Source organism: Penaeus japonicus, unplaced genomic scaffold, assembly GCF_977035675.1.
Source record: "Penaeus japonicus unplaced genomic scaffold, GWHDUDI00000001_assembly GWHDUDI00000040, whole genome shotgun sequence".
Classification (NCBI taxonomy): Eukaryota; Metazoa; Arthropoda; class Malacostraca; order Decapoda; family Penaeidae; genus Penaeus; species Penaeus japonicus.
Window position 1 is genome coordinate 17,635,448 of NW_028234442.1, and position 12,500 is coordinate 17,647,947.

Sequence of the window (12,500 nt, forward strand, 5' to 3'; positions counted from 1 at the left end):
ACAAAATATTAGCATAAAGCAAGAGTAAAATAGAGAGTAGAATTCTAACCACTTTCACACCAACGAAAGTGAACACCGACATACGCAATCCACCGATTTAGAAGTTACGATGGCGGAATACGAGCTAGAAGTTTAGGTTCGTATCCCCTCAAGGCGAAAGGCGTTAACCCTTGTGTAGACCGACGAGCCTAAAAGCTTTACTATGAAATAAATTAATACCTTCAAGGAAATAAAAAGGAAAGATGAAGAAGAAGAAAACAAAAGCTAAAAAATAGCAAATAAAAAGAACAGAAAAAACATCGATGGAAAGCCTTTTAACGTCAAGAAATCGGATCATTAGAGTATCTCAAAGGAATATATCAGAAAAAAATATAGCTATCAGTGGGAACGCCAGTAAAAGGCGTTAACAGGATAAAAGAAAACGTGACTAAAAAGTGCAAGAAATAAAAACACCATCTGTTGATCGGTTCCTCCCAAAGACCGGCGGTTCCCACGCCCTCAGACGACCCTACCCTAACCTAACCTTAGGTGGTCTATTGCAGCTCCCGCTTCTTTTGCCCAGTTTTTCTTCGCCTTTTTCTCTCCTTCTCTCTCTTTTTTTAAAGATTTTCTCATGTCGAGGGAAATATCACGAGGCGAGAAGGTGAGAGAAGGTGAGAGAAGGAGAGGTGAAATATCCTTGAATAAGACGTAAGGAAGTTTCGCCATCTTGGGAGAGGAACGCGTGGTATATGCTGTCGGTCATCGAGACTAGTTTTTTTTTTTTTTTTTTTTTTTTTTTTTTGCTCCCCCGCGCTATTGCATATCCTGCGAGGAGTTGTTGCATCTCCGGTTCGTGATTTATGTTCCCTCGCGTAATTGCCATATCCTGCGAGGGTTTGCTGCTTGCATATCCGTTGCACAAAATACTGAGCGGTTTATTCTAGAACCTGGTTTGAACTTGATATAACGAGCAAGAGAGAAAACACTATATATATGGCTTATGCGTTTTCTAGAATCTAAATTCAGCTTTTCTAAGCAAGGGAAAAAACGATATAAAAGGATATTAATACGTAATAGAGGAAAACAAAATATTCCTTTTTTTGTAGAGGTGTTTGTTTGGCAGTTAATGTCTATAAATGAAACACTTAAAAATGTAGTGTCAGATTAAACCCTGGATAAATGATTATTAACTTCCTACTTTTTTGACAGATGTTGAATATTATATAGAGGTCTTTAATATCGTTGCTAAGCGTTACACTGATATTAGATACTTTCTCCTAAATCTAGCAAAAACCACGCCGATATTAAACGCATTTTCTTGTAAATCTAACATAAAACACCAAGATTAGAGACACTCTTCTAAATCTTAGAGAAACTCTTCTCAATCTAACAAAAACCACGCCGGCATTAAACGCATCATATTCTAAATCTAACAAAAACCACGCCGGCATTAAACGCATCACCTTCAAAATCAAACAAAAACTACACCGGCATTAAACGCATCACCTTCAAAATCAAACAAAAACAACGCCAGCATTAAACGGATCTTCTTCTAAATCAAACAAAAAAACTAGGCCGCCATGAGACCCAATCCCTTACGATTCTCACAACGTCGACAAGACACAGCCTCTCCCTTTCGTGCAGCCCTGAATTCAAGAAGCTCCAGTTGCCAGAGACATGCAAGATTGCACCCGTTTAGGATCCGGCAGAAAATCAAGCGATCGATCGGGCGCGTGCTCTGGCCCCAAGCACGAAGGCAGAGAAGATGTGCTTGCTGACCCAATTCCTGACGTGATCCCGCGTTCGGGGTAGCCAAAGGTCAGGGCACCGCTAGGTCGTCGGCTCGCAACACTGCTGCTTGCGACACGGTGTGGATCTTGAGCGCATGCAATCCCCGTTGCTTGATGCGTGCAGTGGTGTTTGTATCTTAATGACATGCACGATGATAATGTGTTTTTTTTTCAACTCGGGAACGGTTTTTTATTTATTAAAGGAATATCTAGTTTGATCATCAACTTTCTATTCATGGAAAATAATAGTTTCGGGAATGGAGACAATCAAATAAAATATAGTAATAGTTAAATATAGTAATGAGAAATACAACAATTGTAAAATATAATAGTCGGAAATATACCAATAGCAAAATATAACAATACGACATAGCAATAGTGAAAAATATTTACAGGAAATAAAGTAATAAGAAAAATAAAGCAACAGCACCCCCCCCCTCAAATATACAAGATCTTTTCAACCTGAATAATACTCATTTGGCGTTGAAGATTTCATTATCTGAATAATGAATAATTAAAAAGATCAATGGATTCACTTTCACTATTTTCCGTTTACATGATTCTAGTTAAAGAAAGAGGTTCGATTTATGGAATGAATAAGCCTATTCATGATTAATGAATGAAGAGGAAGCTGATGTTTATGGTGCAATTGTGTGTTGAAAGTGGTTATATGCAATTGCAGGTTTTGTATGTTGATAGTGTTTTGTTAAAGGGGTAATGTGCAATAGCAATGTTGTTATTTGCGATTCAACATTTAATAAAAGTAACGAACCATAAAAAAACGCAAATGTTCATGAGCGTAACTACCTCCCCCCCATCCCTCCCTCTCCCCCTACCCCACACTCTCGTCGAACACTTGCAACGGCAGCGAGCAGCGGCTGAAGAGGGCGGTGGGAACGCAAGGCTTTGGGGCGCCGGGTTACGCCACCGCCCACGCCACGCCGCGTTGGGGGTCGTGTCAGGGTGGTGGGGGTTGGGCTGGGGGAGGGGGTCACTCTCCTCCTCTACCTGCGCCACCTCCTCCTTTTCTTTTTCTTCTTCTTTTTCTTCTCTTCTTCTTCTTCAATTTCTTCTTCTTCTTCTTCTTTTTCTTCTCCTTCTCCTCCTCATCATCTTCATCTTCACCCTCCTTTCAGTCTCGGTTCTCGGCTATTTCGTGGGCGTGTCTCTGGGTCGTGCTTCGCTCCTGACCGTGGCAAGGCTTGGAGGGAAGGGGAGGGGGAGGAAGAGGGGGAATGATGAGGAAGTGGAAGAGATGGGAAGGGCTTGGAGGGCAGGGGAGTGAAAGAGAGAGGAAGGGAGGAAAGAGGAGGGAATGATAGGAGAAGTGAGGGGGGGAGAGAGGGAAGGGATGAGAGAGGGATGGGAGGGGAGGGGGGAGGGAGGAGGAAGATGAAGGAAAGGGAAATGGAGAAAAGGGAAGGTAAGGGAGGGGAGGGAAGGGATGGGAGGGGAGGAGAAGGGGGGAAGGGATGGGATGGGAGGGGAGGGAAAGGGAGGGAAGGGATGGGAGGGGAGGGAAAGGGGGGGAGGGAGGGGAGGGGAGCGGGGGCGGCATTGCTTCAGAAGCGAGGATGTGGTCACGAGGGGTTTCGTTTCAGGTGGGCGAGTTAACCTCCTGCGCTAAGACCCGCTTTACGGTGGGCCCTTCCCCTCCCTTCCCCCTCTTCCCCCGCTCTCTCTCCCTTTCCCTCTCTCTAGCTAACCCTCACCCTCTCCTTCTTCCTTCCCCCTCCCTTTCCCTTTTCCTCCCTTACTTCACCTTCTCTCCAGCTTCTCTCCTCCCTTCCTCTCGCCCTCCCTTACCGCTTCTTTTCCTCTTCCTTACGCCTTCCTCTCCCCAGACGGCCCTCTTCCTCCCCCTTTCCCTGCCCCCTCCCTCTCACTATCCTTTTCCCCTTTCCCTCCCTCTCGCTATCCCCTTCCCCTCTCTATCCCTCTTTTCTCTCCCTCTCCCTATCTCTCTATCTCCCTTTCCCCTTCTCCTCCCTATCCCTCTTTTCTCTCCCTCTCCCTGTCCTTTCCCTCCTCCCTTCCTCTCCATATCCTTCCCTCCTCCCTCCCTCTCCCTGTCCTTCCCTCCTCCCTCCCTCTCCCTGTCCTTCCCTCCTCCCTCCCTCTCCCTGTCCTTCCCTCCTCCCTCCCTCTCCCTATCCTTCCCTCCTCCCTCCTCTCCCTCCTCTTCTCCCTCCCTCTCCCTCCTCTTCTCCCTTCCACACATGCCCATCGCGGACCCTTGACATCAACCTGACTTCATCGCCGTCAGCAGTACTTAAAGGGAGTCTCAGATATTCAGGAACTGACGAATCCCCCCCTCCCCCCCTCCCCCCACCACCCTAGTGGGCCAGGAGACGTCCCATTGGGGGTTTGCGTCACCCCAGGGTCAGCAGGCGTGAGGATGGGGTGTGGGGGGGTACATGGGGGGAAGAGGGGGTGGGTGGGTGGGTGGGGGGCGCGTGTGCATCAGTCTCACCGCCACTTTCACTACCTTCCACCACCGGTATCCTCGCCTTGTTGAGGGTGGGTGGATGGGTTTAGTGGGTGGGTGGATGGGTTTAGTGGGTAGGTGGGTTTAGTGGGTTGGTGGGTAGGGGTTCGAGGATGGGTGGGTGAGTTTTGGTGGGTGGGGGCGAGAGTTGGTGTGTGGGCCAGGATTGGGGGTAAAGCGGGTGGACTTCGAGGGAGGTGGGTTGAAAGGTGGGTGGATGTAAGATGTGCGCGACGTCGGAGGAAGGTAGCAGGATGCCGGCGTGGATGAATAGATGTTTCCAGCGACTTTCACTGGCGCGCCGGGGTCGAGGGTCGAAGGTTCGAGCTGCTTTCCTCTCCCGACTCACGCGGATCCGAGAGAAGGCCCGACGCTCGGCTCCTTGTGTCTCTCGTCTCTCTCTCTCTTGGTAGCTTCTCTTTCTCTTCTTCTCTCTCTTTCTCTTCCTTTCTCTCTTTCTCTCTCCCCTGATACCTTTTCTCTCTCCCCCCCCCCACATCTCTCTCTCTCTCTCTCTCCCTCTCTCTCTCTCTCTCTCTCTCTCCTTTTACAACCGGCCATAAATGCCAGCCAATCAGCCTATCACCCGTTCCGCCATTCAGTCAACCCAACTTCTCCCACTCGCCCCGATGGGATTGGCGAAGGGGCGTTGTTGAGATCCCAGGGAAGATGATCCCTCTGCGCCCTCGAGGTCATCCGGTCGAGGCGGTCGTCCCTAGAATTCATACTTCGACGCACCTTTAAGCGTTGCAGCGCCAGGCGGGGGGGGCGTTTGGGGGGGGGGTCATCAGTATGGGACAAGGCCGACGAGTGTGGGACATCTTCACAGTGCTTTATCGAGTTTTTTTTTCTTGTTCAACTTGTTTTTTTTTCTTCATAGTCCATCTTCAGAAATGCTGTTGGCTTGTTTTTTTTTCTTTTTTTCTTTTTTTTCTTTTTTCTTCGTGTGCCCTTCATTCGACGGGGAGTTTCTCCGACTGTTAAGACCGGCATTAGTCGCCTTTCTGGAGGACGTTTGCAAGAGTGATTGGATGATTGGTTGCTGCCTTGGTGGTGGTCGCGAAGTTGCAAGGACTGAAGATGAGAGGGGGAACATGAATAGTAAATTGGAGTTCACTCAGCTCCGTTTTGGATGATGATCATTTTTCTTTCTTTTTTTTTTCCTTTTTGAAGAAAAGTTCACAACTTGGGAAGAAATGACAGCAGCTCAAACTGCGACACGCATACGGGTAACTTTGATGCAACGCCGAAGTTTGACTCAAAATCGAAAAACAAGTGCACAAACTTCCTCAAAAATAAGAGGAAATTATTGACGGAACTACTAGAGAGCTTTCTAGCGTGACACGGAGAACAACGGGCGTCCATAATAAAGAACAACTACAACAACAGAAGATTACAGCCGATTCCAACAGCGCCAACAGACGGAAGTCCTCTACGACAAAACCAACAGACACAGAAAAGAGACAAGGACGACAACAGACTCAGGCCAAAGCAAGAGGCAGTCGTTTTGGTCGTCTTTAGGTCGTCATCAACGAGACCAACAATTAAACGTGATCTCCGGGTCCGCCTTTCACTTCCTTGACAGACAGACTCTCGTATCTCTCCTTATCTCTATGCCCGCAAGGAAGGAGGAAGCGGCAGCTGCTTGATTCGCTTTTCTCTTTTTGCATTTTATTTTTTATTTTCTTTGATTTAACGAGACTACTTTTTTTCAAAGGTTTTCGTGACCGCGGTAGGAAAGGTTAGTTCTTCCACGTGGCGGAAGTTGCAAGTCGCTTCGCCTCTCTGCAATTAAAGGTAGACACGTGATGCAACTGAAATCTTATTCCGTGCAATGGAAGATTATACGCTCTTGATATATATTTCCTTTTGCGTCACTTTCACTCTTCGTTGGATGCGTCGCTTTGAGCGATGGGAAGGCACGGGGCGAGAATCATCGGTAATCAATAAGAGAATGAGTGATGATTATGATGATGGTGGTGATGATGATGGTGGTAGGGGTGGTGATGATTGATGAGGATGGTAACAGTGATGAGGATGGTAATAGTGATGATGGTGGTGATGGGGATGATAATTGTGATGATAGTGATGAGGATGGTAATAGTGATGATGGTGGTAATGATGATGGTGATAATGATGATAAAACAACAACGTCAAGAACCACCCCAACCCTAACCAACAACAGCAATGATAATAATAAGTAAGTGACAGTAAATACAATACACACAAGAAAAAAACAACATGAATATTCATGCGCACTTTAACCTATGCTGTGTACATGCACCATTTAGTGGGCGTGGCCGAATTCCTGGCTAAATAGGTTCTCACGATCACCTAAGAGCAAGCAATAGGACCACCTGTTCCGCGGACATGCCCAGATAAGGCAGAAGGTGATATATATTTCTTGTTGTGAGACCAAAGACACTTTCCCGAGGTCTAAACCAGGACAAACGCATACAAATGAGCGATTGTAAAAGGGAAAGTAATATGTGAAATGTTTACGTTCATATCGAAATGAACTGAACAGAGAAACGAACCTGTGACATTCTTACGAGAGGTCTAGAACGTATATAAAACGACATATTTTCTCTCTCTTCCTTTTTTCTTTCTTTTGCCTATTATCTGTACCAAGCAGTGGCGAAACAAGACACAATTAGTCAGACAGCGAGATTGTCTCCGATTTGCAATCTCTCTTAAGCGGGTCACGCGTAATGGCGAGCCGCGTACTCTGGTGCATCGAAGCTGCAATGATGGGGCTTCGAACCCTGGCGGCGGAGGCGGAGGGAGTAAGGCGGGTCATGTATATATGTGTGTAATTATATATGTATATATATATACATATACATATATATACATATGTATTTATATATACATATATATTTATATATATACACAAATATATGTATATGTATATATACAATATATATACATATTGATACATGTATATACATATATACATATATATACATATATATATATATATACATATATATATATATGTACATATATATATATATAAACACATATAAATATATATATATATATATACACATATACTGTATATACATATATACATATATACATATACATATATATATATATATATATATATATATATATATATATATATATATATATATGTGTGTGTGTGTGTGTGTGTGTGTATGTATATATGTATATATACATATATGTATATAAATAAATATATATATATATATATATACATTTACATATCCATATACACATATACGTCACACATACACACACAACCACCATCAACTTCATAAGAAAATACACTCCCACACCGCCCCGCAAAGATACAAACTGACCGGCAGATCAAGTATCAGAATCACAAGGGCGATTGCCTCCCTCAACCAACTCCATCATTGGTTCTTACTTTTCGAGATGGGAGAGGAGAAAGGGAAAGAGGGAGATAAAGGAGAGGAATGGAAAGGGAAACGATTATTGGAATAGAAGGTTAAAAAGGGGAAGTAATGGAAATAGAGATTATGCGGGACTTTTAAGGGAAGGGAAAGAAAGGGGTAAGGGGAGGGGAAGGGAAAGGGATAGGGAAAAGGAAAGGGAAAGCGAAAGGGAAGGAAAGGAAAGGAAAGGAATGGGAAATGGAAAAGAAAAGGAAAGGGAAAGAGAGTGGAAGGGAAAGTGCGAGTTTATGGAAAACAGATGCGGAAATGGAATAATGATAATGAAATAATGAAAAGGAAGAAAAGAGAAGAGGAGGAATAGAAACAATACACCACAAGAGAAGAGAAAGTAAATGAAAACACAAGAAAAGAATAAAAAAAGAGAGAAGAGATGACACAGGGAGAAAGAAATCGTGTGAGGAAGGAGAAAGCGATGAAATGTAAGAAAAAAAATAGAATATGAAGAAGGAAGAATATAACACGTAAAGGGAGAAGGAAAGAAAGAATAAAAAACACCTATAGACCACAAAAAGAGAAACAGACATAAGCGAGGAAAGTACCACTCCAGATAAATGGACAGGATGTAAGGTGACGTGTGAATCCGAAGCTGCGGAAATCACGTGGAACGCTTTGCTATGCGCTTTTGAAAGAGATCTGGGTGGGCCGGCATATTCCTTTGTTAGCGGAGGTCGTGGGAGGGTTACAAAAGTAGGGCTCCTCCAGGACTAAAAAGAAAATGGGAAAGAAATTGTTCCCTATTCGAAGAGATGTGATAATGATACCAGGCAATACAAAACTACAGCATCGAATAGAGTCAGGTTAATAGGGAATAGATAGATATATCTATATATATGTTACGCAAGTAGAGATCAACAATGTACTTTATGTCAGCAACTATCAAACTAGTTCAACACTGCACAACCACTCATGACCCTGTTCCTTTGTATATGTCTGCAACATTGTTTTTCTAACGCTCTCCTGACTGGATTAGCGACCGTCGGCAAAGACGTTCTCAAACACGCTACATGGCCGCGCCCCTCAGACGTGTCTCTGAAGGAGGCCCGTTGAAGGAAATCCAAGGATATTTTGAATGTCTTGAGTTGAAATGGTGTTTTTTTTTTTTTTTTTTTTTTTTTTTTTTTTTTTTTTATCCCATTCGTTTCTTCATTCAAAAGCAGGGGGTGGAAATAACCGACGAGGAAACGCGAGGGTGTGGATTTCTAGATAAGAATGGATGGGTTTGTTCATGGAGAGTTAAGTGGTATATACATGGCTAGGTTTGCCATGAGCTCTTCTTGGTCCCTATTCACTCTCGATATTGGTTGTGTGGGTGAGAGAGAGAGAGAGAAAGAGAGAAAAAAATATCCGTTTAAGCCTGATTGCCTCTATTCACTCGGGTTTCAACGTGTCGACGGCCATGATATTTTTTTTTTCTCTTCTTTTACCTTTTCTTTTCTTATGGTGATGCCTTTTTCCGTCACGTGTTCTTCTCAAAGCCATCGCCGTCTTTTGTCCAGCCGCTGAATGAAACAAAAAGACCCATCGTGGCACAGACGCGGAAGTCCATTCACAACTCGCCTTCAACCGAACGCATGGGTATCTCTCGAGGTGATTTGACCGTCGGAGAAAATCTAGAACTGTCCGGATATTTCTTTGACGTCGTCTGTTTTTTTTTTACTATTATTATTATTTTTTAGCGTGTGTGACCTTGATCCTGCCCTCAAACTTCGTAGCGGAGAACTGGTTTATGAAAACGATGATGAATTCTGACCCTTTTTTTTTTTTTACCTAACCTTCTTGGAGCGAGCAGATGACTTGTCCAGAAACCAGGAGCTTCGTCACTGTAAAACAGGTCCTGTAACCTGTATCGTCATAGAGAGTCGCGCGGGGAAACTGGAAAAGGCCGTCGTGGATTATTTTTTATCTTTTATTTTTATTTTATCTTATTTTCTTACGTATCGCTTTATCGAAGAAGGTTCGGTGATAAAGCCTTTTAACGGATCGTCTGCTTCTCGGGTTGGCTCGACGGGGTCATAGGTGACTCCGCTGTGACCTTTATTGTTGAGGATAAATGAGGTCGAATTGGGTCAAGAGCCGGGTTTCTTGGCTGTCTTAGCGCCTGTGGGAAGGAGGGGGAGGTGGAGGGGGGGGCAAGGGTTTCCGCGCCCTGTGACATTTGAGGGCGTGAGATGCAGGATTCTCAAGGTCTGCGGAATCACGCGAAGATGCATCCTCCAGTCACAACGAGTTTAAATATATACATATATATAATATAGAATATATATATAATAAATATATATATATATATAATAAATATATATATATATATATAATAAATATATATATATATATATATAATAAATATATATATATATATATATGTATATTTATGCATACTCATAAAAATACACATGATCTCCCCCCCTCCCCCCTACCACCACCATCCGCACCTAACCTCAGCGACTCAGCACAACGCAATCGCAACACCATCTTAAGAGTCGCTGATTCGCTCAGACACAAAGGCTTCATCGAAACCAGTCGTGCGTGATGCGTTAATGCAGTGCGCAATCAACACCTTTGGAACGTATGTATGTGTGTGTTGATGCGTTGAAGTGTATGTATTTGTGTATTGTGTTGTGTGTTTGATCATGTGCGTGTTGTGGGGGGGATGGGGGGTTGTGTGTGTGTGTGTGTGTGTGTGTGTGTGTGTGTGTGTGTGTGTGTGTGTGTGTGTATGTGTGTTTGTGCATATGTGGATGTGCTTGAAAGGGAAGGCAAAAGTGTGTTTATTTATTCATAAAACCTTTTGTTGCACGCAAACTCTATTCTGGTAAAATTGCCTTGGTTAAGAACATATAACGACGACAGTGATAATGATAAAAACAGTAATGATAATAATACTATCAATAATAATAGTATTGATAACAATAATAATGTTCATAACTACAATGATAATAATAAAAATAATAGCAATGATTATGATGGCAATAATGATAATAATGATGACTAAAATGTCAATGATGATAAAAATAATAATAATATTAATAATCATAACAGAACAACGGCAATAATACCACTATCAGTAATAAAAAAAATAAGTAACTCTTCATACTGATTTCCTTTATCAACCCTTAGATATTACCAGAATACCAGAATATAATCAAAAGTCTTAAAAGTACACCCAAATAAGCAAAGGAACAACAACAACAACAGAAAACACACGTAAATTTTTAGAGACAAAAAAATCAATAAACTAATAAAAACCAGGAAAAAAAATCTGTAAATCATCAAAAAAAAAAAAAAAAATCCAAAGCAAGTCTACCAGAAGCAAATCAAAGCAAAGTTCTCTAACCTGGAACCACTTGGCGATGGAATCCGTGTGGAAAGCGGAGTTCTGTTGCGCCGAGCAGTTCTCTTTGCTGACGTTCTCGTCCACTCCAATGGTGCCAAGATTGCCCTTCACGCCGCACAAGTAGGCTGTGGCACTCGCGGCACTGTCTGCCACCTGACTGTCTGTCGTGTAAGTCTGTGGGGATGTAGATAGGAGAGGGGGAGGGGGTGAGATGGCGGAAGTTAGGTATATAGGTGCTAGATTAATAATTGGTATTAGGTTAGGTACTAAAATGGGATAGGTACTGGAAATGTGGGCGCTAAAAGGAGATAAGTGCTAAGAGGATGGTAGTTTATCTATATATCTATAATTATGAATATATATATTTTTTCTTTTCTTCTTTATTATACGGTATGAATCTGATATGCTGTACGTGAGTGAGATCTCCGGAGGGGAAGAAAGAAAGTAAAAGAGAGGAAAAAAGAAAGAAAGAAAATACAACTTCCAAGAAATTATCTTCCCTGTATCTCAATAAAACAAAAACAAAATAAAATAAAACCCATAAAAGTAAGTGACATAACACCCGGGCAACGTTTCTGGGTCAATGCCGCACAAATACGCATCAATCCGTCTGCTGTTTTTCGTCGGTCACGAACGCGCGGGAAAGGAGAAGAAGAAGGACGTCGGCCAGAGCGTCCGTGTGAGACTACGTGGTCGTCCGGAATAGTCGTGATTGGAGGAAGGGAGACGAGGCCTACAACCCCGGGGGGGTTTGGGGGGATGAACTTCGGGAGATTTTTTTTTTAAAAATTGGGGGGGTTTTTTTGTGGGGGGAGGAAAAAAAAGGGGGGGGGGGGGGGGGGGGAGTGAAAATTTTTTTTTGTGAGTGAGGAGGGGGGAAAAAAAAAGGGGAGGGGGAGAGGGAGTGAAAATTTAAAAGTGAAAAAAAAAAAAAAAATTTTTTTTTTTTTTTTTTTTAAAAAAGGGGGTTTTTTTGAGGGGGTTTTTGGGGGGGGTTTTTGGGGTGTTTTTGGGAAAAAAAGGGAGGAAAAAAGGGGGGGGAAAAAAAGGGGGGGGGGGGTTTTTGGGGGGGAAAAAAAAAAAAAAAATTTTTTTTTAAAAAAAAAAAAAATTTTTTTAAATTTTTAATTTTGGAAAAAAAAAGGGGGGGGGGAAATTTTTGGTTTAATTTTTAAAAAAATGGAAAAAATTTTTAAAAAAAAATTTTTTTTTTAAAAAAGGGGGGGGTTTTTTTTTTTTGGGGAAGGGGGGTTTTTAAAAAAGGGTTTAAATTTAAAAAATTTGGGGTTTTTTAAAAAAGGGTTTTTTTTTTTGAAATTTTTTATGATTAAAATTTTTTAAAAAATTTTGGAAAATTTTAAATTTTTGGAGGGTTTTTTTTTTTTGGTTTTTTAAAAAAAGGTTTAAAATGTTTAAAAAAAAAAGGGGGGGAAAAAAATTTTTTTTTTTTTGTAAAAAATTTT

The 12,500-nt window shown here is 42.3% G+C and overlaps 1 protein-coding gene across 2 annotated transcripts in view; it reads right to left on the reverse strand.

Annotated features, from left to right (window-relative positions):
• The window catches only part of LOC122254902 (alkaline phosphatase), an 84,763-nt gene that overhangs the window by 45,904 nt on the left and 26,359 nt on the right, over positions 1-12,500 (reverse strand). For both annotated transcript variants that reach the window (XM_086534198.1, XM_086534197.1), the window contains exon 6: positions 11,038-11,211. In XM_086534198.1, the coding sequence (XP_086390324.1) occupies positions 11,038-11,211 (174 nt within the window). The remainder of the gene's footprint in view (positions 1-11,037; positions 11,212-12,500) is intronic.